We start from the raw sequence: 26957 nt of genomic DNA on the forward strand, positions 1-26957 counted from the left end.
TCGATTAGAACAGACTTTTCTATTGCCACATATTGTCTTCGATAATTTTGATATGTAGACGTTTTGTTTGTTATCAGCTTTTGTAGTTTACTGTTAGTGCTAAGTTTCCTTTTCTATTCAGTTTTCTCTTCAATGTAAATATTTTATCGTCTTGAGGAAGGGACAGGTCGTCCCGAAAATTTGCCAATTCACTGTTTTGTTCGTGTCGTTGGTTAATTTTAATGCTTTTTATATCCTTATATATATATATATATATATATATATATATATATAGTCAAGAAACACAAAACACATACTCGTATAACATTTCACTGGCCGAGTGGTTAGAGCATTGCGCTCAAAATCACACGGCCTCTCACCTCTGTCGGCGCAGGTTCGAATCCCGCTCGCGCCTGTAAGTGAGAAAGTTTCCCAATTTACTTTCGGAAGGTCGGTAGTCTCTTCCCAGGTACATTGTATCTGGGTTCTCTCCACCAATAAAAACTGGGCGCCACCAGGTAACTGAAAAATTGTTGAGTGTGGCGGAAAACATCAATCAATCAATCAATCACTTTAAAACCGAAAGCGCTAACAGTGAAATGTTATTCGAGTTCTGTGTTGCTTTTATTATTTTATACTTTTATTATTGGATGTATATACTGTATCAAATACTGAATTTTTTTTTTACAAACTATATATATAGTGTTCATGAATGTGCAGGTTTGTTTGCGTAAAAGGTCATTTACGACTCTACCATGACCTACTCATAGTCAAGATTGTATCTTGCTTAACGTCTCACTCGAGAATTTTTCACTCATATGTAGAGGTCACCAAGATCGGTGAAGGGCTTCAAATTTAGGCCTATGCTCGACCCTTACGGCCATTGAGCAGTGAGGGTTCGTGCCACACCTACTGTGACACGGGTCATCCGTTTTAAAGGTCATCTCCTAGGACATCTGATGTCGAGCGTTTGGCGATGGTACTGTCACTACCGGTTTTAACGACTTAGGTGTGTCGCGGCCGGGATTCGAACCCCGGGCCTTCCGCATGCGGTGCGAACGCTCTAACCTCTCGGCCACCGCGGCGGTCCATAGTTAAGAATATAACCCTATAACATGTAGGTACATTGGGGACATCATCGGTCGCTGAGCTTGTCAAAGGACACCCCTAATTCAAATATTAGATGACCTGACACAGGTACTGCATTGGGAGTGGCAAGCTCTATCACAACATTATATTCAACGATTGATCAGAGGCTTAAGAAGATCCCAAGAGTTAAATAGAACTTACATTAGTTACTGAAAAAAATCCTGTTTAATTTGAAGTTTTCAACATTTTAACCCCATTTAACTTTATTTCATTCATGACAGACATTTTGGATACCTAGATGGAAGTATGGTTATTTGCTGTAAACTTTTCTGAAAACATCACGTCTTCTTATCTGTGAAAACGAAAACGACAATTACTTGTAATACATTTAATGATGCTGGTTTTATGGTTGTAGGGATTACGTGATGCATTGAAAAATAGCGTTACATATAAAAACTGTTATAAATTCATCACAAATTCATCTTTTCAACACTTTTCACGACCATTCCTCCCGATAGAAAAAGAGTAGACTTTTTGACGTCATAGACAGTTGCTTCAACAAAAAGGTAAAACGCAAATATTCGTATCTAGTGATCAGTCATCCAAAAATTACTCTTTAAACACCACTCTGATTCCATGCAAAAGTACTCTGAAGTTGAAATAAGAAATATGCTGGAGTTCCTTATTAACAATATCTTCGTGGTATTTGGTGATCAGGTCCGTGGCCGAGTGGTTAGAGCATCGCGCTCAAAATCACATGGCCTCTCACCTCTGGCCGGCACGGGTTCAAATCCCGCTCGTGCCGTTAAGTGAGAAAGTTTCCCAGGTGGTCTCTTCCCAGGTACATTGTATCTGGGTTCCCTCTTCCACCAACAAAAACTGGGCGCCACCAGATAACTGAAAAATTGTTGAGTGTGGCGGAAAACAGCTAACCAATCAATCCAACCGTCTGTTGGAATTTTCCATGGGCACGAATTGTGCTCCCTTGTTAGCTGACCTGTATTTATATTCCTATGAACAAAATTTTTTCATAAAGAATAAGAAATAGATAAAATATCTTGCTATGGCCTTCAATTCGATATTTAGATATATTGAGGACGTTTTATCAATCAACAATGATAATTTTCATTCATATTTCGATTCTATATATTCCAGTGAACTTAAAATAAAAGACACGACAGAGTCGTTCACTTCTGCTTCATACTTAGATATTTTATTGAAAGGTAGATAGTAACGGCAAACTAACAACTCAACTTTATGACAAACAGGATGGTTTTAGTTTTTCCATCGTTAACTTCCCATATTTATGTAGCAATATTCCATTATCACATACATATGGTGTTTATATCTTTCAACTGATTCGATACACAAGAGCTTGTTCTGCGTATGATCAGTTTCTAAATCGAGGTAGGCTACTGACAAACAAGTTAATGGTGCAGGGGTTTTAACAGTCTCGTTTAAAGTCAGCATTTCGCAAATTCTATGGTCGTTATAACGATCTAGTTTGCCAATACACATTATGATTGAGTCAAATGGTGTCAAAGTGTTTCATACCGATTGTTAGACCGTTCTTGGCTCGCTGATTTTGCCTACGGATAACTCAATTTACCTGACCAAGATATAGGGCTCACGGCAGATGTGACCGATCGACAGGGAATGATTACTTCTCCTAGGCATCTGATACCATTGTCCAGAGGTCCGTGAATGCCCAACTATCTGTTTTGTATTGCTTGTAGGAGTTATGAGATTGATCACTGCTTGTTATCTTTGTCTTTCTTAGTGTGAAATTAATCGTCATACTTGGACTAAGAGAATAAATGCTGGTGTAACGATATTATTTCATGCATATAGTTTAATTCAAAGTACAATTAAATCAATTGTTGCAATAAAAATATCGAATTGATCGGTGCACTCTGCTATAATTAAAAAATATATGTTAAGATGCTATAATTGCTTATTTACTTGTATAATTTTGTGGCCTTTTTGTGTTTCCACCGACGATACATTTAATAAATGAGAGTAGAAATCCTATCAGCCTTCGAACATAGTAAGGCTTGAGTCAGTTTTGTTATCTTTAAAGCCAGTAGAAATCAATTACAACTAATTCTAAGAATAATTTAACAATTCATTTACAATTATGTACAGAAAAATATATCTATGAAAAAATTACTACCTTATAGTAGATGTAATCAAAGTTAACAAAAAGTGTTTGATGCTTGTTTATGCCAAGATAGATTTATGCACGAAAATATTTAAACTGTCACAAATCGGCCTGTAAGTCTGATCCAATCTCTAGATGTAAAAGTCCAACTGTAAATCTGTAGAGTACTTTTTTACCACAAAATTTATATTCTATTTACACTAAAATGAAGTTTCCAGAAACTTCTACGACGGAGATAAACAGGCATTACATCAACCTTATATTTAACCCTGACGAAGTACAACTTCATAAATTTCAACTTAAAGTTAATAATAAATAATAGGATTAATTATATAATAAAAAAATTTCATGCTATTCTATTTATGTACGGTCTAGAAAAGCTTCAATACTAATTTGAAAACGTTAATTATAAAAATTTTAATTCCCACCATCTATAGGGGCTGCCATTATGTGGAACTCTTTTGTATTGAAGACCAGAAAAATCAATAATTTTGACGTCCCACCGTCTGTTCCGGTTTTGATGAGATTCTGAGATAGATTTTACAAGTAAATATAATGTAGGATGATGCCTTCCTGTCAAGCTGTTTGTTGCACTAACGCGAAGGGGAGATGTGGAAAAAGACACACACACCCCGAAATTCCTGACCCAACCAAGTCATCTGGAAAGAAAAGACTATGTAAATTGTAGATCCATCATTTGCGACAATTATATGGCAAGCGTTTTAACGTTGGGAAAATAGGAGGTACATAAACACCCGTGAATCGAGAAATTTTCTCCATAGAAATGGGTTCGACCTCGTACGATATTTCCCTATACACAAGGAATATTAACACATTGTATTTTACAAATAGAAGTGCACGTGCATTAAGGTTCGGATCATTTGTACCCCACCCTCTATATACACTACCGATATAATTATAAAACTTCCAAGCTCGTCGGAGAACAGTTAAGAAAACAATTAATGGCAACAATCTTAACTTAGGATAGCCCATAGGCTGTTGTAAAGTTACAGTGATTTTTAAAGCAACTTAAGTAACTTTAGAAGGATTTTTATCATAAAGAAGTTAGTAAAGGTCAAGCCGAACGTCCTGTCCCTCACTTCCTCACTGTTGAATTGAGAAGAAAGTGGATAACACCTCTGTATAGTGTATGAAGATCGCACAATACAAAAAAAAAAATCTTTGTTTAATAGCAAGGTGGTGATATCCTGAAATGTTATACATGTATAATAATTCCATTTAATTGATGTAGCTTAAAACATTTACAGAAATTGATAAGCTAAGGTTGTGTTTTACAGCTCCATTCCAATCAACGTCAGCTGCTGGAGAAACTGTCTCCTCCGTCGATCACGAGCCAAAAGGTACAGATGCTGCTGTCATTGCTGTCGCTGTCCTACTCTCCATCATCGTTCCTGTTGTTGTCATAATAATAATAATTATCATCATTCGTCGACGATATCGCCCAAAGTTGATAATGGTAAGTTACACATGCATGAAGACACACACACACACACACACACACACACACACACACACACACACAGAGAGAGAGAGAGAGAGAGAGAGAGAGAGAGAGAGAGAGAGAGAGAGAGAGAGAGAGATTCCGATACCGTTGATTCGTCAAGCGCCCGGCAGGCACTATAATGCCCAACGACACGAACAATTAAACTGTCATTTTTTGGAACGACCGGTCCCTTCTTCAGGACAAACGAAAGGGTTTGCAAAAGATGGCTTAAGATCACAGTCATTTGTTTCTGTATAAAGAGATAGTATACAGACGTCATGAAACATAGTATACAGACGTTATGAAACATAGTATACAGACGTCATGAAACATAGTATACAGACGTCATAAAACATAGTATACAGACGTCATTAAACATAGTATACAGACGTCATGAAACATAGTATACAGACGTCATTAAACATAGTATACAGACGTCATAAAACATAGTATACAGATGTCATGAAACATAGTATACAGACGTCATAAAACATAGTATACAGGCGTCATGAAACATAGTATACAGACATCATGAAACATAGTATACAGGCGTCATGAAACATAGTATACAGACGTCATGAAACATAGTATACAGACGTCATGAAACATAGTATACAGACGTCATGAAACATAGTATACAGGCGTCATGAAACTTAGTATACAGACATCATGAAACATAGTATACAGACGTCATGAAACATAGTATACAAGCGTCATGAAACATAGTATACAGACGTCATGAATCATAGTATACAGACGTCATGAAACATAGTATACAGACGTCATGAAACATAGTATACAGACGTCATGAAACATAGTATACAGGCGTCATAAAACATAGTATACAGGCGTCATGAAACATAGTATACAGACGTCATAAAACATAGTATACAGACGTCATAAAACATAGTATACAGACGTCATGAAACATAGTATACAAACGTCATGAAACATAGTATACAGGCGTCATGAAACATAGTATACAGGCGTCATGAAACATAGTATACAGGCGTCATAAAACATAGTATACAGGCGTCATGAAACATAGTATACAGGCGTCATGGAACATAGTATACAGGCGTCATAAAACATAGTATACAGACGTCATAAAACATAGTATACAGACGTCATGGAACATAGTATACAGGCGTCATAAAACATAGTATACAGACGTCATGAAACATAGTATACAGACGTCATGAATCATAGTATACAGACGTCATAAAACATAGTATACAGGCGTCATGAAACATAGTATACAGGCGTCATAAAACATAGTATACAGGCGTCATGAAATATAGTATACAGACGTCATAAAACATAGTATACAGACGTCATTAAACATAGTATACAGTCGTTATAAAACATGGTATACAGACGTTATGAAACATAGTATACAGACGTCATGAAACATACAGACGTCATGAAACATAGTATACAGACGTCATAAAACATAGTATACAGACGTCATAACTTATTCAGAGAAACAAGTGCCTGTACTAACGATATACAATAAAGCACTAGCACCAAGAGTACACTAAATCTACCAATGACACTGCAAGTTACATGTTTATTGTTTTTGGTTCGTCTTATCCGTCCAATGGACTGATCCACAACGAAATGAAAAACCTTCTGCGACTCTATTCTTTTTATCTTGTTAAACCCTCTACAAATTCCCCGGATACAAAATTAATAACGCCCCATATATTCATATCTCTCTATCCAGTCTCTGTAAAAATCGAGGTACGTGGCTGTTGATCTTTGTGTATATTGTTGCATGTAAATGAAATGTCTTAAACAAACTATCACTCTTTATAGGTTAAAGAATCAACTACAGACAATCCGGAATACACTGTAAGTTCTAGGACAGCTTTTGTGTTGGGTACATGGATTGTCATCTCAATTATTTTATGGAATATCACACTTAGCACACATTCTTAAATCACAATTATACACCGTGTCTCATACTGAGAAATTTAGATGGGATTTTTAATCACCCTCAGAAAATATTGCCAGGCGCTTAAAAGCAAGTAGATATACTTTTATTTTATTTCAATATAGGAAGTGCTTTAATATTGGTAATAATACACCTGTATATAATAAAACACATCCACATGAATGCCTTTGCAGACAATTGTTTTCTTCTTATAGGAATTTGTTCATATCTCTCAACTCATTCAATCCACCAGATCCAATAACACAGTTGGAGGCACACAATTTTCAGGATGCTTCTCTCTCAGACTCTCAGATAGTTTAAACGTTCAGTCTTCTCTCTCAGACTCTCAGATAGTTTAAATGTTCAGTCTTCTCTCTCAGACTCTCAGATAGTTTAAACGTTCAGTCATCTATTTTGAATATGATTAATAATTTTCTCAAATAAAATATTTACACTAGAGAAAAAACATTTTCAAGACATCACTTGCTGAAGTTCCAAGTTTCCAACTGAAATTTCTTTTTGTTTAAAACAGTCGCCTCATCTCCTCTACAAAGATACGATCCTCGAAGACTGGGAAAAACCCGCGTGGAAATAAAAATAAACATGAAAAAGTTCAGGTCATCGTTAAAGTAACAGAAAAATGAATGCAAAGTCACAAGACCTTTAGTTATCTTTGAATTTACCAGTTCGAAATTTATTGTATTATAAGAGCAACTTGTATTTCAATTATACGTATATTGGTTTGAGCATATATTGTGAACATACACAAAAACATAAGGAACAGGTTTCAAAATTAAACAACACGGCAAAAATATTTCTATAAAAATGTATCAAAGGCGGCAATTTTCATAGTAAATGTCCGAAAAATTAAAATTGATGGGAAATACTATTTTATTGCAGAACATGCTTCGGTATGGACGGTTGGGACCCAGGAAACCGATGAGAAGAAAAAGTGGTATGTTATTTAAAATTTGAGGCTATGATTTTTCCATAAGAAATTAATAAAATACAAAATATTGATATTTCCCACTTGAAAAGCTCCCCTGACTTACTGTACCATTTTAGTATTTCACAAACTACACCAAAATAACTATGACGTTAGAAAGCAATGTATAGTGATTGTCGAAAGAACAGGATGTTATGTGGTTAAAACAAAACAACAACACAAAACTGATGAACGTACATATCTACTCCAGCCTTAATGAATGCGATGATACCAGTGATCAATCTCATAAATCCTGCAAAGAATACAAATTTAAGGACAAACACGGACCTCTAGGTGAATCAGAGGTGGAATCAGGGTATCCACAAAAATCTTATGATTACGACTACGACTTAAACTTACGATATATGTACGATTGAAGTTACGAATTATCGTAAGATCGAAACATTATCGTAAGTTGTAAGTTTTTCTCGGCCTTGGTTACCGACAACTGCTCATGAGCAGTAAAACTGATGTGGCAAACGAAATGGAACGGAAGCTACATACCCTGATCAGTATAGTAATATATCAAACAGATTAACAGGCATGTTGTTTCGCAACTACAAACTACGTGACCACTAACTGTTCTTCCATTGCAGGAGATGATCGTCCCAAAATGAAACCTAGAAAAAAGAAGAACAGAATACAAAAGGTATCAGCTCACATTAAGCGGGAGTTTAGGGGTATGTTTAACCTGGAGAAAGAAATCACTAATTTCGGCAGGACTTGTAATATAATTAATCACCGCATTGTAACAGAAAATTTATAATGAAATATACCCAGGATAAACTTGACACTATCACCAACCTATACATACATGTGTATTACCTTCTTTCATGTGCGTAATTATGATTTGAATTTGTAAACAAAGATACGATTACATCATAACTTCAGGGAGACTGGCATAAACTGGTTTGGAAATAAAAATTAACATGAAAAAGTTTACTTCATAGGTATGCTACTTGTATCAATTAACATACAAAAATAGATGTAATATCTATTTTAGTTTTCTTTGTATTTACCAGTTTAAAAGCTATTATTTTAAAATAGTTACTTGTCTTTAGTTCACCTGAGCCGAAGGTTCAAGTGAGCATTTTTCTGATCCGTTGTCTGTCATTGGTGTCGTTGTTGTAGTCATTGTCGTCGTAAACTTTTCACATTTTCTTCTTCTCCAGAAGCACTAGGTCAATTTCAACCAAACTTGCCACAGAGCATTCTTGGGTAAGGGGATTAAAGTTTGTTCAAATGAAGAACAACGCCCCTCTCCATGGGCAGATAGTAACAAAATAGCGAAACTACACTGACCAATTTAAAAAAAATCTTCTCTAGAACCAGGTGGTCTATTTCAATCAACCTTGGTACAAATCATCCTTGGGCGAAGGGAATTAAAGTTTGTTCATTTTAAGGGTCATGCCTCATTTAAAGGGGAGATAATTACAAAAATAGAAAGGGGTCATTTAAAAATCTTCTTTTTAAAAATATACTGGGCCAGAAAAGTTCAAATTTACATGGCAGCTTCCTGACATAGTGTAGATTCAAATTTGTTGATATCATGGCTCCCAGGTATAGGATGGGGTCACATTATGGGATCAAAGTTTGTCATTTTTTACAGCCTTTCTTACTTTTGATTCCATGTTTACATTTAAATCTTCACCTTGTGAACTCGTGAATGTCCTACATTCATACACATATCGCGAAGTAGTTCCAAATTTAGAATAAGAAAACAGCGATTTTATTCAATTTACCGCAAGAATCAATTTGATTGTACCAAAAGCATTTCATAATATGACTAAACATTTAATCCAAAAGATAAACTTTTAAAAGATTTCTGTAAATTGAGCGTTGACAGTGGTATAGTGCGAGTAGCGCGCGGAACTCTGGGTAGAGAATGTTATGTTTTATGACCTCTTTCTGCATTTCACTAACATCCAATTTTTTTTTCTGTTTTCTCCCATTTTGCTTACAAAAGACAATAACAAAATTTTCTCTAAATTATCACAGAGTAATAGGTAGTACTATGATTGATGCTGATGTGTGAAGTCTAATTAACCTCTCATGTGATGACATGGGTGATAAGAAAATGGTCTATTACTTTATAAGATTTTGCTATTGAGCCATAATGAAAACAATGTATTGCTTTTAGAAGGACATATTGCTATGCACATGTCGGTCGGTATGTTGGTCGTAAGACCACGTTGTCCGCTTAATATCTTGAGAACCATTTCTTGGTCGTAATGTTATTTCATATATGGGTTGGTTATGAGTAGGAAAGGACCCCTATTGTTTTTTCAGGTCAAACGGTCAAAGGCCAAAGGTCAATCCACTCTGGACATAGGAAGATACTGTCCGCTCAAAGTCTCGAGAAACCTTTCCTTGACAGACATTAAACTTAATACAATGATACATTGTGTGGAGTAAATAACCCCTATTGATTTTGAGGTCACATGGGCAAACTGGACATAGGGATATACGGACCGTTCAATGTCCAGAGAACCCTTTGCTTGACAGACATCAAACTTGATACACTGATATATCTTTAGGAGAAGATGACCCCTATTGATTTTGAGGTCACCTGGTCAAAGGTCAGATATTAAACTAGACATAGTAATATACTATTTCGTATATATTAAGAATCACTTGCTTGATTGAAACAAACGTGGTACACTGGTACATCCTAAGGAGTAGATTACCCCTATTTTAGGTCACATTGTCAATCCACTTTGGTCATAGGAAGATATTGTCTGCTGAATGTTTTGAAATAGTTTGTCACTACTATCAATTAAATGATGCATGTGTATAACCCTTTTCAATTTTGCGCCATGGGGGCATACATGTTTTACAAAACGGCGTAAAAAATCAATCAATCAACAAACATTTCTTGTTAATGTTATTTCACTGAAGTGTCACTCGTTTAGTTGAGTAACACATGATCAATAGTTCATCTGTTATCAGCATGCAGGAATTTATTTTTAACTTAATAAGCACCGCCCCACCATATTTGCTTAATTTCACTACCACCGGATTTTCACTTAGGTCAAGTTCGGCCTTTAATGTACTAGACATTTCATATCTTGTCTATGACTTTTTTGTGACAAGACCTTCGTATCATGGCTTTGACATTGCGACATTGAACTCGGAAATTGACATACTTTTATGAAATTATGTTACGTAGGGTTTTCATATTTCGTGCATAAATTCTTTATGGGAAGACCTCGTTATTTTGTGAAGTTTGACCTTGTGACCTTGGAGTTGGGTCTACTTTTTAAAACTGACTCAACCAATATCTCCAGAACTATTTGAGGTAGACCTTTCATATTTTGTACATGGATTTCTTATGGCAATACTTTTCATTTCATACAATGTCCTTTGACCCCGTACCTTGTAATTTTACCTACTTCTAAGAAAATGTAACCTTTTGCATTTCTTCAGAACTGTGCAAGGTTGGGCTTTCATATTTTGTATATAGATTCTTCATAACAAGACCTTGTGATAGAATCGTGACTGATCTTTCAACCTTGACCTACTTTTAAAATAACCTGACCTAATTTATATCGCCTGCATTATTTAAGGTTGAGCTTTCATATTTTGTATGTAGATTCTTTATGGCAAGACTTTATTTTACTTTAGTGTTTGACCTTGTGATCTTGACCTGGAAGTTTGACCTACTTTTAATAAAAATCTCACTTATTCAATATCTCCTGAAGTATCTAAGGTAAAGCTTTCATGTTTTATATATAGATTTCTTATGGTAAGGTATTTTTTATCATACCATGATCTACATTTATGACCTTGTGACATATCCAAAACAGAAAAACCACATCAGTCATATTGGTATTGAGGCATCTGTGCTTCGTGAATTCAATTCTCAATTATGTTGTGATCTTTTGGGGCTAGGTTAAGACAACAATATCAAAAATCATGATAGCCTAACAGCGGTACAGCCAAGGTGACTCAGGTGTTTCAATTATATGCCGGTTTAAGCAATTTTGTGTAAATAGAAAAAAGATAATAAACACGTTATTAAGCAGATTATTAACACATGCAATGTATACATTAAAAAATTGAATCGATTGGATTTTGGATTGTCGTACATGCAAACACAAAGACAGAACAAAAGAACATTGTATGTGCACTGTTCATCTACATCACTGTATAAACATGGTTAAAGGTTCAGGGATTATCATTTCGATTAACCTGTTTGGTTTCGAAAACTTTTTAGGTTAGATGGTAATTTTTTTCTGCTTAGTGGAATGTATGTAAAATGTTTCAGGGGAAGTAATTTATGGACACATGTAGAAAATCTTATGGAGGAAAGTTTGTTTATTTTTGGGGTTTTAACGAAGTATGAATCTCTAGCCTCCTTTTAGCCCCAAAATAAATAATGTGTTATTTCCTTGGAAATATTAGAATTAAACAGTACGATTAAAAATCGATTCCCAAGAAAAACATATGTATCAAAGACAGTGATACTCAATGTAAATATCGAAGAAAGTAAAATTCATCGCAAATGTTATTTCATTACAGGAGATGCCATTACTACTTCATCCCCAGAAGATAGACGACGGAGAAGAAAAAGAAGAAGAAAGAGGTACTCTCCATGTGTACAATTTGAGGATATGATTGTTTATAAAAAACATTCATACCAAACAAAATATTGAAATTTCTATCGTGAAGTCTCCACTAACTTATTGTACTATATCATTATTTCATAAACTACATAAAACTTTAAAGACAACGATGACCTTGTAGACCAATCTTTAACTAGAGGACAAATAAACGTACATTTCAACTCCAACCTCGATAAATGCGAAGAACAAACTGGTATCAATCTCATAAATTCCACAAAGAATACAAAATTAAGGGAAAACGAACCCTGAACAAACTAGTGGTAGAATCAGGTTCTTCTGACGAGTAAGCATCCCCAGTTGACCGATCACACTTGCTATTAGCCCTACATCTTGATCAGGTAAACGGAGTAAATTGAAGTCAAATGCAGCATGTAAATAAACGGCATAAGAATTGTTATGAAACACATCCAATACCATTCAACCCATTAATAACTTGTATTTGCAAGTTATAACACCCATAGCGTTTGAATAGAAGCAGAAACACTGTCACAGGTTTTGACGGTTGGAGATTTTTTGACTGAAAAAAAAACACAACCCTGTGTCAGTATTTTCTGCTTATATCGCATATAGAACTACCATTGTAGTATAGATTTGTTCCTGAGACAATTCTTCAAATGTTGTTATGTTATATGACAATTCGTTAATGGTAAAGGTATTACTTACTCCTTTGAACTTTCCCTTGTGTTGACTTTCGTCGTAATTTTTCCGTGTAATTGATGATGTCAAAATCACGTGATTCACCACCGAGTCAACTGATTTGTAGCAGCCTGAAGAATAAATAGATATATAGAGACAGACAGACAGACAGACAGATAGATAGATAGATAGATAGATTGATTGATAGGGCATGTTATACGAATATAACCTGATTTGAGTTTTGCTCGTATGATATAATTACTGAAAAATACAAATCGCATGAGCCATGCAATGATTTGATTAGCAACGGCGACTAAGCACAGCGATATTAGATCTACTGAGCCTATTTGTCATAGACCACAATGGCTAAGCCCGTTTTGGGCCCGAACTCTTTGACACTATAGCTATAGAAAGGAGTCTAACTTTTACCCAGATGAAAAGCTTCGTACTCGCTTCAAATGACTAAAACGTCCCCAATTAAGTGTGATGTGCGTAATTTGCCAGTCTCCGTGCATAGATTAATGTTCTAGCTACTGGCATGTCAAATTTGAAACCAATGGTTCCTAAAATAAGAGTTCTACGTCATCGTTCTCTCGATTTCACTTGTTTATTTTTACTAGGGCATTTACCGGTCCAGGTCACTGGTAGTTTCTCGCCTATGACAGCAACGAAATTCAGATTAGTGTGGAAGAATTCGGACCTATCAATTAGAATTTCACATTAAATATACGCAACTTACTTCCTCATGATTTAATAATGTTCTTCGTGTAGACTACTGTTTTCCTCAGCAGCATCAACTGTTGACAATATCTGTCATTCTAAAGACCTGATAAGAAAATGGAACATTATTTTTTGGCTTTCGAAAAGAGATGGTTTTTTCTTGTTTATCTTATTTCATTTAGATTATTTTTACCCATTTCCTTCTTCTTTAAAGTTTTAGGTATTTCGGGTCGTTAGTACGTTTCACAATATGTCAGATAGAGTCAGGAGTTGGTGTTTTGTAAGATAAGCGATCCAGATACATAGATGAGAATGAAGAGAAATATTGAGTGTGAATTTTGGGGGGAATATAAAGGAAGATTACCATAAAAAAGATACATGTAACTGATTGTATATTTTTTTATTATTATTAATATGAATATTTGTAAGCATTGCTAGATGTATGTTTTGATTCCAATATATATATATATATATATATATATATATATATATATAAATTGACGATCAGATGGAGTTCAATCACATAACATTTATTTCTCTACAGGCTGTTTCGTGAGGGGATGGTTTCCCCTCACTCGTCGGGAGAAAAATGACATCTAACGAAAAACATCCGCGTGGCTGAGAATATGTTACACAGAAACATACTGGATAGTTGCTAAGCATGATTACACACAGGATTGAGTAAATAGAAATTTATGGGAATGACGGCAAGTGCTGACAAGTTCTGAACGCTTATTCAATGAAGATTTTTCGGGATGACATATTATAAAGAATTTCTCTAGAATACAGAGGTTGCACTTTTTTGAAATGTTTGAGTATGATGATGTTTTTCCTAAAATTTCCCACTTGATTTTGTAGTCAATATTTTTGTCTTTCAATGTCCATATGAATTTGCTGAGCTCGGTGGTATTCTTTTTCGTGGAATTACGGAATGAATGAGTGTGGTTGGCGTATCTTAATTTGAACTCGGTGTCTGCTAGTCCCACGTAGCTCTCTTCTTGTCCATTATCGGCTCTGACTCTAGCTAAATACACAATTCCGTGGGCGCGACATTCACCGTTGAGCGGGCATTGGTCTTTGTTTCGGCAATTACACCTGTTACATGTATCTCCGGTCTGGCGCACTTGTTTAATTGAAGCGTTATGCGAGTCAATTACATTTTGCATGGATGGCATACAACTGTATGATATTTTAATAGTGTTTCTGTTGATAATCGGGCGTAGAACATGGCCTATCGGGAAACACTCATCTATAATTTTGAGAAACTGTTTACCCAAGTTTGTTTTTACGTTACTATCATATGGGGGGTTAAACCATGTGATGTTACGGGAACGATTTCTTCTGCTGTTCTGTTTAGTTTTGGCTGATTCGTCGTATGTTAGCTTGTATTTATAGCCGCTTTCATCAAGTGCTTTTTGGTATATGCCGGCGGCTTTGACGAATTCCTCTTTGTCCGATGAAATTGATGACAATCGGTGATTGATGCCTGATGGTATAGCTTTAAGTATGGAAGGCGGGTGGTTACTATAATATGTCATCCCGAAAAATCTTCATTGAATAAGCGTTCAGAACTTGTCAGCACTTGCCGTCATTCCCATAAATTTCTATTTACTCAATCCTGTGTGTAATCATGCTTAGCAACTATCCAGTATGTTTCTGTGTAACATATTCTCAGCCACGCGGATGTTTTTCGTTAGATGTCATTTTTCTCCCGACGAGTGAGGGGAAACCATCCCCTCACGAAACAGCCTGTAGAGAAATAAATGTTATGTGATTGAACTCCATCTGATCGTCAATTTATGTAGCTCCGTGAGGCCACGTCGAGCACTCTAGAAGATTATATCGGAGATTTATCCCAATATATATATATATATATATATATATATATATATATATATATATTGTTTTATTACTGCATGTATACATGCATAATCATGTAATCGGAATTAAATACTGCTCGGTATTGAAATGAACTACCACATTCAAAACAATTGTCAATAATACGATTTTCATATCAAACGCCATTTTTCAAAGCAACACTAGAGCAACAGTTGTTGTTTTATTCACATTCAAGAAGTGTAGCCTCTGTGCATGCACTTTAGAGTTACCCGAGTCTTCCCAATCAAACGTGCCGCAAATCTCGTAACAGCATGTGTCTAGCACGCTAAACCACTCGAGCATATAGGCAAGTAAAAAGACTTGCTCTCGATGGCGATAGAATTCTCGCCACGTTGTCATACACTACACGGTCATTGAGAATGGAAATGGTTAAAGTTATTTAACGTACATTTGAGAGGATTATCCAAGACACACATTACATTAAAAATATTTTATATAAAGCACTGGAATTGCAATGAACTCAATGAGCCTTCATGTTCTTGTGTAATAAGTTTGTATCTGTTTGACACCTGTGACCGTCCATGTGAATGTTTGTCAGTTCAATGTAAAGATTATATAACCCTGGTTTACAGCTCGGGAAATTTCATTTTTGATATAATTAAATTTTGTTTGAAACACACAATTTGATTGGTTCATTTGACCTTATAAACATTCTTTATATTGTATAAAGCCCTAGGAATGCCGTCACGGTACGTTCGATTGTACTGTTTCCATTTTGTTGCTATGACGAGAATCCCATTGTAATAGAAAGCAAGTTTTTGACTTCTCTAGATGGTCTATCACGCTGGTCACTCGCTGCTAAGAGATTTAGTTCTGCAGGTTGTGAGTTCAACACTAGGCAGGAAGTGGGTATTCAAAAGTGGGTATCCAAAATAAAGTGAATTTTTCTGTGCTTTATATTATATAATTCCTCACTTAGGGTAGTTATGTTTATCTAATAGTTCATTGCAATCTGTTTGCTTCATATGAAATATTTCAAATGCAATGTATATCTTGTATGATCGATCCTCTTACATTGCGTCAAGTAACTATATCCCTTTTCCATTCTCAATTATCGTGGGTTGTATATTGTTTAACGTACCGATTGATAATTTTTCAATCATGTGGAGACGTCAGCATTGCTGATGAAGGGCTGCAAAATTTAGGCCTATGCATGGCGCTTACGGACTGTGAGGAGAGAGGAATTTTTATTATACCACATCTGTTTTGATACGGTTCCTCGCTTTTTGTCTCATCCGAAGCCCCATTTAGTCTCTTCTTACGACAAACTAAGAGGTATTTAGAACCTATTATAACAAGCAAGTTTTGTTTACTTGCCTAGATTGTCGAGGCAAATGACATTTAAGAGTAAGCAGGATATGTTTCTTGAATTTAATCGGCTTGAGACTAGAAAAATTACATACAGCGTCCAGGGGGGAAACTACATTATCAATTCCGTCATTTCATATAAAGATCTGAAAAACTCTTAGTAAATGATTTTCTTTGCAAACGTAACAGAGATTTCACTGAAAATTCTTTGCAAAGGACAAAACAGAATGGGTATTTGTTGGATTGAATAAATTATTCAAAATAAATTAACGTGGTTTAGAGTATACATGTATGTACCAAAAACAAAAGAAATAGCTCTATATAATATGGAATATTAAGTGTTATGAAAAATAAGCTTCATGTTGAAGAAACCTTAATATAAGTGAAAAAATGTACGGGAGAAAATACATGGTAATTGAATCATTTTTCACAAAACTATGAGAATGGTGACGATACAAGTAATGCAAGATAAATGTCTTTATATCATCGATATAAAAGTCTATAATAACATAACAGGCATGCGTGACCACAACATCATGGTTCTCAACTATATAATACGTGACCACTAACTGCTCTTACATTGCAGGAGATGATCGCCTCAAAATGAAACGTAGAAAAAACAAGAACAGAATAAAAAAGGTATCAACCCACCCTAAGCGCAAGTTTAGGGATATGTTAAACCTGGAGAAAAAAATCACTTATTCCGCCAGGGTATGCATTAGAATTAAATCATCGCATGGTAACGAGACAAAATTTATGATGAAATGTTCCCAGCATATACTCGGCACTATGATATGCCTATAGATATTTATTACCTCCGTTGTAAGTGTTGAAGTAATGAATATAACTGTTAAGGACAGTGATTTTTACATTTTGTGCAATTCATTATATGTACAGGTGTACATTATATGAATTCAAACTTTACACGTGTTTTTCAGATTCAAAAAGCTAGAATTTCACATTTTTTGGATACCTTCTGATGGCAACCGGAAGTGCATATCACGAATATGAAAGCATATAGACTAGCCGCGCAGATGGTGTTTTATTTACCTTATTCCAGAAAACGGTCGCGATTTAATTCTAAAATCCTTTAAAAGCTTTACAAGAAAATGAATATCTGGAAATCGGCCATGAATTCTTTAGGAAAATCTATGAAGAAATTTGTATATGTATTTGTAACATAATAAGATTAGGTGATATGTAAAGCCTTTGTAAAGCTTCATTAGATAAGCCTTATCCCAGGTTGAATAGGTTCTGGACATATTTGACGATGTATTCACACCTAGCAATGTAAGACTATTTTACAACATAAGGCTCTTATGTTGGTATTTTGTATGTTTCTTAGTAGTTGGCCTTTTGTGGCATTGTCATATTAGATATCTAGAGAATTTAACGCATGGTAACTTAATATTTCTTCTTTTTTCTTCAAAGGAAGGTAAAACTGAAGAAAATATATCAACCATGACAAATAGTATTACTGCAGAAAATGGTTCTGATCGAAGAGATGACATATCAGAACGACTAAGTACAGATCAACAAACAATCGGTGTCCAAGAGAATAGAAAAGTGAATGGACAACAGCTTGTTGATCCAGCAACTATAACAGAAAGACAAAATACATATAACACAAACAATAGTTTTCCCCATGTTCGGGATAGTGATGCAGTTAGAGAAACTGGACATGCAAGAAACAATTCAGATGGATCTCTTGAAGAAACACAAACCAATCAATCTGAGAAAGAAAACACAGACCACGATACAGAAATTGAAGATTTATTCTCATCAGCAATTGCTCAGTCCACTAGTTCACTTGTATAACGCAGTGTTATAACTTTGGCTTTAACAGAATGTTTATATTCTATACAGCGATTTGACGTTATGTTGTGGTATATTACACAGTGGTTGTTCCCCTATCTTCATTCTTTTGCTACGAAAACATTGCTATATGTGATATGAAATTACAAATTTCTCATAATCATTCATCTATAGCGTTTTTAGAGAATCAAATCACAAGGAAAGAAATATGTTATTATGGTAGATAATGACTTTTATGTAACGTGTTGATTGTGTATGTTCTATTGTGTATATTTTGGATAGGTAAATTATGGTAAATATATGTTTTGTATAACATGTTAAACTTGTTTCTTTCACATTTGATGGATGTTGGGTATGGAACTTTTTCTGTTTGAGGCCCCCCTTTTGGGATGCCTTATATTGGTATGTTTTCTTATCATCGCTGTCTTGGGTGGAAATTTCAGACAAACTTAGATGATGTAATGTTTTGTTTTAGGGCCCCGTACTTAGCCTATTACATGGATGACCAATCACAGCACGCCGTTAGGACGCTTTGATCAGTCCTCATTGTTTGCTTGGGGTGCAAAGACTGCTTTAGTCATTTTGTGTACACAAAATTAATTTGATACCCACCCTCCACCCTCCACATTCTCCTTTGTAATACCACTTTGACTGTTTTATTTGTAAAACCCACCTTATTTGATTGCAGGCTGCTCTATTTCGAAATTTCATTTTGTGTTGTAGAGAGTCAGATTGCATAATCATACCTATGTGATAGATATGTTCTTGCATTTTTGTTTTCAACTCATTCTGACCCCACTAGCTAATCTTGTTATATAACTTCGTCATTTTAAAAAAGAATGACATATTTTCAATTCACGTCACTGTCCTGGTTTCACTGCTTTTATCAAGTAACAAGCAAAGGCTACTTGGCAAGTCATATTAATTAAGGAACATAAAACCATTTCTGTTCATTATATAGGATATAAAGTATGCTGGAGCAGTGTACATTTGTTGAGTTGTTTATGGAACTTTCAATCTTCAAATAAAGAAATTTTCATTTAAGGTTACTTTATTGCCTCCTACAGAATTTTGAGCGACTAATATATGATTTTTGAAAGATGAATTTGGATATACCAATCTATATAACGATATTCAAAGATGGATATTACATTTTCCAAAAGCAGTCTCTCTAGTGAACTTTGACCCACTCTTACTATGTCTCTGCACATGTTGTGAGTATTACGTTGTCATCTGTACCTGTCTATCACAAAACCAACAGTAAAAGAAGGGAAACACAGGGAGAAAGACGGAAAGAAAGAGACAGGTAGAGCTATATAGAGACAGAAAGAGACAGGTAGAGCGATATAGAGACAGAAAGAGACAGGTAGAGCGATATAGAGACATGTAGAGCAATATAGAGACAGAAAGAGACAGGTAGAGCGATATAGAGACAGAAAGAGACAGGTAGAGCGATATAGAGATAGAAAGAGACAGGTAGAGCGATATAGAGACAGAAAGAGACAGGTAGAGCGATATAGAGACAGAAAGAGACAGGTAGAGCGATATAGAGATAGAAAGAGACAGGTAGAGCGATATAGAGACAGAAAGAGACAAGTAGAGCGATATAGAGACAGAAAGAGACAAGTAGAGCGATATAGAGACAGAAAGAGACAGGTAGAGCGATATAGAGACAGAAAGAGACAGGTACAGCTATATAGAGACAGAAAGAGACAGGTAGAGCGATATAGACAGAAAGAGACAGGTAGAAACAGAAAGAGGGAAATTTATTCGGGTCTGTTAAGGCTAGTCATATTTCATCTATGCATGTCAATTGCAGTCTTTAAAATCTGTCCTAAACAAAGAGAGGAAGCTACTAACCTTTTAAAATTGTTTTAGGCGTTTAAATAAGAACATTTTGTATCAAAAACGTGACACATATGCATTATAGTATGACGTAATAACATAGCTGTTATGCAAGGTGAAGATAACAAACAGTGATCAATGCAAGGTGAAGATAACGAACAGTGATCAATCTCATAACGCCTACAAGCAATACAAAATAGATAGTTGGGCAAACACGGATCCCTCGATACACCAGATGTGGGACCAGGTGCCTAGGAGGAGTAAGCATCCCCTGTTGACCGGTCACACCCGCCGTGAGTCCTATATCCTGATCAGGTAAACGGAGTTATCCGCAGTCAAAATCAGTGTGCCAAGAACGGCTTAACAATCGGTATGAAACACGTCAGACAGCATTTGACCCAATGCGAGGATGTATTGACGAACTAGATTGTTATAACGACCATAGAATTTGCGAAATGCTGACTTCAATCGAGACTGTTGAAATCCCTGTACCATCAACTTGTTTGTCAGTAGCTTACCTCGATTTAAAAACTGACTATATCCAGAACAAGCTCTTGCATATCGAATCAGTTGAGATATATAAACACCATTAGCATATGCAGGTGATAATGGAATATTGCTACACAAATATGGGAACTTGACGATGGAGAAGCTGAAATAATCCCGTTTATCATACAGTTGAGTTGTCAGTTTGCCGTTAATGTCTACTTTCAATAAAATATCTAAGTATGAAGCAGAAGTGGACGACTCTGTGGTGTCCTTTATTTCGAGCTCACAGGGATATATCAAATCGACATATGAATGAAAGCTATCATTGTTAATAGAAAAAACGTCATCGATATATCTAAAAGTCGAATTGAAGGTCACAGCGAGAGATTTTTTCTTCTCACGTAAAAGTTTTTGAATAAATTCTGCTTCATATGAATATAAAAACAGGTCAGCTAACAAAGCAGCGCAATTCGTGCCCATGGGAATTCCAACAGACTGTTGGAAGACCTGATCACCAAAGACCACGAAGATATTGTCAATGAGGAACTCTAGCATATTTTTTATTAACTTCAGAGACTTGTGCGTGGAATCAGAGTGGTGTTTAACAAAATAAGTTTTTGAATGACTGATCACTAGATATGAATGTTTCCGTTTTCCGTTTTTGTTGAAGAAGCAACTGTCTATGATGTCAAAAAGTCTAGTCTTTAATTTATCGTGACGAATGGTCGTGTATAGTGTTGAAAAGTCATAGGTTTTAATGCTATTGATTTAGGAAAAATTCTGTGATTTCAAGTTTACTAAAAGTTCTTTAGAATTTTTTAGAATCCACATTTGATTAACACCACTTCTGGTATATGTAGACGTACAGTAAGTTTGAAGTTTCTCCTTCACAGCTGTTAACATTTTCGTGAGGAGCAATCTCATATCTCCTATAAACAATACAATATAGAGAGTTGGGCAAACACGGATCGACACCAGTCAATTGATGACAAACGGGATGATTTCAGCTTTTCCATCGTCAACTTTCCATATTTATGTAGCAATATTCCATTATCACCTGTATATGGTGTTTATCTCTTTCAACTGATTCGATACGCAAAAGCTTGTTCTGCGTATGGTAAGTTTTTAAATCCAGGCAAGCTACCGACAAACAAGTTGATGGTGAAGGGGTTTCAGCAGTCTCGATTGAAGTCAGCATTTTGCAAATTCTATGGTCGTTATAACGATATATTTCGTCAATATAACCTATCACTGGGTCAAATGCTGTCTCGTGGGTGTCATACCGATTGTTTGGTCGTTCTTGGCACACTGATTTTGACTGTGGATAACTCCGTTTACCTGATCAGGATATAGGGCTCACGGCGGGTGTGACCGGTCAACAGGGGATGCTTACTCCTCCTTGCAATCTAATTAAAATTAGATGTTAGATCCGCTCACATACTCGCTACATTTCTAGTCACTTCGTAAAAGTATATAAAACCTTATTAAAAGGCTTGTTGATATCATTTTGTGACGAAAATTACGTAATATTGCTATATTTCATTTTCAATTTTGTCAGAAATGAATTATTTATTGGACATATGGCTTGTTTTAAGTGGATAGGCACAAACAATGTAACATGTGTAATGCGGGGAGGAATAAACAGACGGACCCAAAAATGGACGCCTCCAATTTTTAAAAAAATACGCCTCTCGTAATTTCACAGAAATTGATTGAAGGCATTTAATATATTTATTTGAAACAATGACGAGATATATATCAATTAAGCAATACAAAGGTGATATAACAAAATGCAACACCTCTGTATTAAAAGAAAAAAGGACTAGGATGCATACAGGCCTATAAAAACAAAATATTTAAAATCAAGTGAAAACAAAAATGGAACATTGTCTTCTTTGGATTCATATAAAATAAGTAAGTGATCTCTTTCTCCCTCTCTCCTTATCTATAACATCATAAATTCATTCTATCATAAAAGCAAAACATGCACTTTCTTTTTTTTTAAATGAAGCATGTTACTATCTCTCTCTCACTCTCTCCAAGATGTTGTATACATTGTTTGTTCTCTTTGATAAATATGCGCCAGCTTGGAAACACAAAATCAGAAACAAAATTCATCATACTTAGTATATAAAACTTTTGTTTTCAAAACATGGAACATATGGTCCTACTTTTCTTCTATGAAATTATGTCTGTCTCTATATGCATGTAATACTTTTTGTTTCACCAGCATATAAACAACCTAGATGGGACATACAGATTTTTATTATATACTTTCAATTTCATCTCTTCTTTTTTCTTTAAAAGTTTGCTGGCATATATCACACGATATATGCCCGGAAACATTCCGGCCCGCAAACATTACGTCACAATCAAATTTCTACGCCGTTAATCTTCAATTTTTTGGTGTTTTTCATCTTTTACTCAGTTAAACCGATAAAGTTATTGTTAAAAATAAAATTATAGTTAGTTTCTAAATGAAATTGAAAGTATATAATAAAAAGGTTATAGACTTTGTATGGGAAATATGACGACCTCGTTTTTTGTCGCGGACGGACCTCGCAAGCTCGATCCGTCTACGCGCCAAAAAACTCGGTCGTCATATTTTCCCATACAGAGTCTATAACCTATAAATATATCCTCAGTTATGACACAGTATATAGATTATGATAAAGAGACGTCGACTTTTCTGGCATATTTTCAATAATGCTGTTGAATAACAGTCAACACAACATAAAAGTTTTAGAATCATACTAAAAATTGTATTTACAGGCTATTAAATGACACCTCCCACTACTTACGCCATAGGGGGTCATGGTGGAAAAGTTGATCTTGGTTCACCAATAACAATTGAAGAAATATCTCCTTCAGCATCCATCATATATCTAAAAGCACTCGCCAAACCTCTTTGAGCATGTTCACAGGGACGACATTCTATATCATGTAATCTCATTCCCCTCTCTTCATCAGTTATAACATTTAAAAACTTTTCTGCAATCCAAACTAGATACTCGTTTCTTTTCCCTTCTTAGTTCTTCCCATTATTCTACAAATATATAATTTGTGTCAAGTATTATTTATTATCCATAGTCTGCCTGTACCTTCAAAGCTATATATATAGCAAGTTTGTTTACTTTGTCCTGATTTATCTAAAGGGTACCGTACATGGCAAATATGCATAAATCTTTCCAGTTATATATCATATTTCAACTTAAATCACAGTTTATACTTTTTTAAAAGTTAGTTTAACTAGAAATTGAAATTTAACAAGGTATTTCAAATACCATACTATTAGAAATGCTTGATAAATATATTAATGCAAGGTGATGATAACATGTATCGTTTCGTAAAACGTAGCGTACTCCTCTTAGACACCTGATCCCGCTTCTGGTGTGTCCAGGGGTCATTATTTGCCCAACTCTTTATTTTGTATTGCTTATAGGAATTATGTCATTGATCACTATTCTTTATTTTCACCTTTCCTTCACAACATCGATGGAAATAACAATGTATCCATTTTTTACACGCAAAATTCTCCGATCGGAGATAGCATGTCAATCAATCAACTTGTTAATTATGCTGTTTAATTTTTGTATTTCACTTGTTAATTTTGTGAATACATAGAACATACCTTGCTGGACGTGACTGCAGCAACCGTTCGTGAGTAAACACGACGGCTTCGGAAAACTGAGGTGACCCGAAATACCCTAAATGACTGTACACATTTATAAAATATCAGACTAATGTTATTGTAAACCGTTGTAATATTGGAATCTAATGGTCCCTACATAGGGCGGGTCCAGAAAATTTTCAAAAGGTCGGGGGTTGTGACAAAAAGTTCCTTTTCCACTTTAAATAGGGGTATTGACGACTCGCAATGGCAAAATTGACCACATTTAGTTACAAATGATCAAATAAAGGGGGAGGGGTTTCTAACTTCCGTACCTCCCCCTCTAGACTCGCTACTGCCTATATACTTTTACTTTCGTATCCCCCTCTCTAAACTCACTACTGCCTATATACATTTACATACGAAGTTGATAGATATGTTATTTCTTGTATTGGTACAATGGCAGAATCTATAAAGGAACTTTAGGCTTGAATTTGATAAAATGGCCAAAGTACAAATATTGAGGTATGCACACAGATGGTAAATTCTGAAGAGTTTTAGCGGGTAAGGGGGTTATCTTCTATAACAGGAAGTTTTAAACATGTAGATATCTGTGTTGTTAAGACGTCCTTTAATATTACTGGTCGGTTATCACTCACTACGGCTTGTGACGTATCTAAGTTATCTACACTTCTCAACTAATCTGTTTTTATTGAAAGAAATCAATATGACATATTTTTCAACACTGGTGAAAAATATTAAAACAAAATTAACAAAATGCGTCGCGCGTTGAATGTACATGTAATTTGTAGGGCATGTCACTTCCGGAGTACAATAACAGATAAGTAAACAAACATAAAACTATTCAATTGTTCTCAAATTCCTGCATTTAAATGATATCTTTGAAAGAAAGGAATTACTACAACCATTTTATAGGGAAATGCATCTGATTAAAATATGCAAGTTGGCGAGGGAAATAAATCTAGAGAATATCTTGAGGATATCGGTAAAACTTCACGCCTTGAATCCAGTGATACGCGTCTAAATGCATATTTTCCCTTCATTCTAATTTACACTCATGTACTAAGCACCAATAGTGACTTGGATCGTCATCATGGGAATGCGCATAGCTCTTTACGGACCGTCTGCTAAAAAAACATTATTTGTATCGATGTGAATTGGTTATTATCAAGTGACCGTGTTGTATAAACATCAAATATAATCGGTCGTTCTGGCACATCCCGAAAGTTCCGTATTGGCGCAAGTTAAAGTCAATAAGGCGCAACAAATAAAGCAATGACTTGAAATACAACATCCAAGTTATAATGATTAATTTACATTCAATTTAGGTTTGAATAACTTTACAAAATAATCCTCTTTTGCTCTCCGTAAGTGTTCATTATTTTCTAAAACTTTATAAAACGGAAATATTAAAGTTTCCATTGGCGCATAAATCGAAAAATTCACTGCAGTAACTCACAATCCCCGTAATACAAATATGTACTCTTCTGAGAAACATTGCTTGTTTTATTGTTCAATTAATGAAATTGAAAAAAAATATACTAGCATTATAAAGACTACAAAAATACTTTATTAGCATAATTAAACTCTATCACGCTTCAAATGTTTGTTGATCATAATACATCTTTGTCCATGTGAACTACTTGAGTGTCAATAGGAGTCAACACTAGTAAACCACAGCATTGGGTGTCTTTCAGCTGTTGTCCTTGAATCTGATTCCGATAATCGTACTGTGTTTTGAGGTGCAGCGAGCCATCCCTTGCATCACATTCTAATATGGCAAATGTCATGACATGTATTGATAAAACATATAACATTATTTACAACTGCTCTGATCATTGGTGATAGTATAATACTGCATGCCTACTTATTTTGACATAGATGTACTGCAGTATTCAAAACTTAATGCAAATAAAGTTTATCAAAAAACATAAACAGCTGAATATCACAATGAAGCCTAAGTAGTAGTTGTATTTCATGTTACTATGAAGTTATAATAAGCATGAGTACATATGTACATTCATAAAATATGAATACATATATGTACATCTAATGTACATATATTACATACATATAATTGTTCGGTCTATGATGTTGACTTACCAAGAGGGAAATCCTAACATTTGCACAGGCCTCTTTAATTGTAATTGTTTGAGTTGAAAATGGGCACTAAACCTCAATTAACAATTTCAGGTGTTGCTGACAATGGCCTGTTGCCCTGAGGATGCACCGAACTATATTCCTCCATAGTTGTTTTGACCTATGATTGTGCCGACTTTAGATATTTTATGCAACTACCGGTGCATGTTACATCAGTTTTATTTGCCTTCGTGGG

At 35.2% G+C, this 26957-nt stretch overlaps 1 protein-coding gene and 1 long non-coding RNA gene across 7 annotated transcripts in view; one reads left to right on the forward strand and one right to left on the reverse strand.

The window, feature by feature from the left end:
• LOC125677051 (uncharacterized) overlaps positions 1–19706 on the forward strand; it is a 135681-nt gene extending 115975 nt beyond the window's left edge. For 4 of the 6 annotated variants that reach the window (XM_048915011.2, XM_048915014.2, XM_048915013.2 and 1 more), the window contains 7 exons: positions 4528–4706; positions 6552–6587; positions 7570–7624; positions 8251–8303; positions 12176–12239; positions 17429–17481; positions 18274–19706. In XM_048915011.2, coding sequence (XP_048770968.2) covers positions 4528–4706; positions 6552–6587; positions 7570–7624; positions 8251–8303; positions 12176–12239; positions 17429–17481; positions 18274–18660 — 827 coding nt within the window. In that variant the 3' untranslated portion in view covers positions 18661–19706. The remainder of the gene's footprint in view (positions 1–4527; positions 4707–6551; positions 6588–7569; positions 7625–8250; positions 8304–12175; positions 12240–17428; positions 17482–18273) is intronic. The other 2 variants (XM_056160766.1, XM_048915016.2) reach the window with 2 other exon arrangements.
• A 6408-nt stretch (positions 19707–26114) lies between these two features.
• Positions 26115–26957, reverse strand: LOC130053463 (uncharacterized). Its single transcript, XR_008802044.1, has 2 exons — positions 26726–26957; positions 26115–26393 (listed from the first exon to the last, which is right to left on the reverse strand). It is a non-coding gene; the product is annotated as an uncharacterized LOC130053463 (long non-coding RNA).

This window comes from Ostrea edulis, chromosome 3 (genome assembly GCF_947568905.1).
Source record: "Ostrea edulis chromosome 3, xbOstEdul1.1, whole genome shotgun sequence".
NCBI lineage: Eukaryota > Metazoa > Mollusca > Bivalvia > Ostreida > Ostreidae > Ostrea > Ostrea edulis.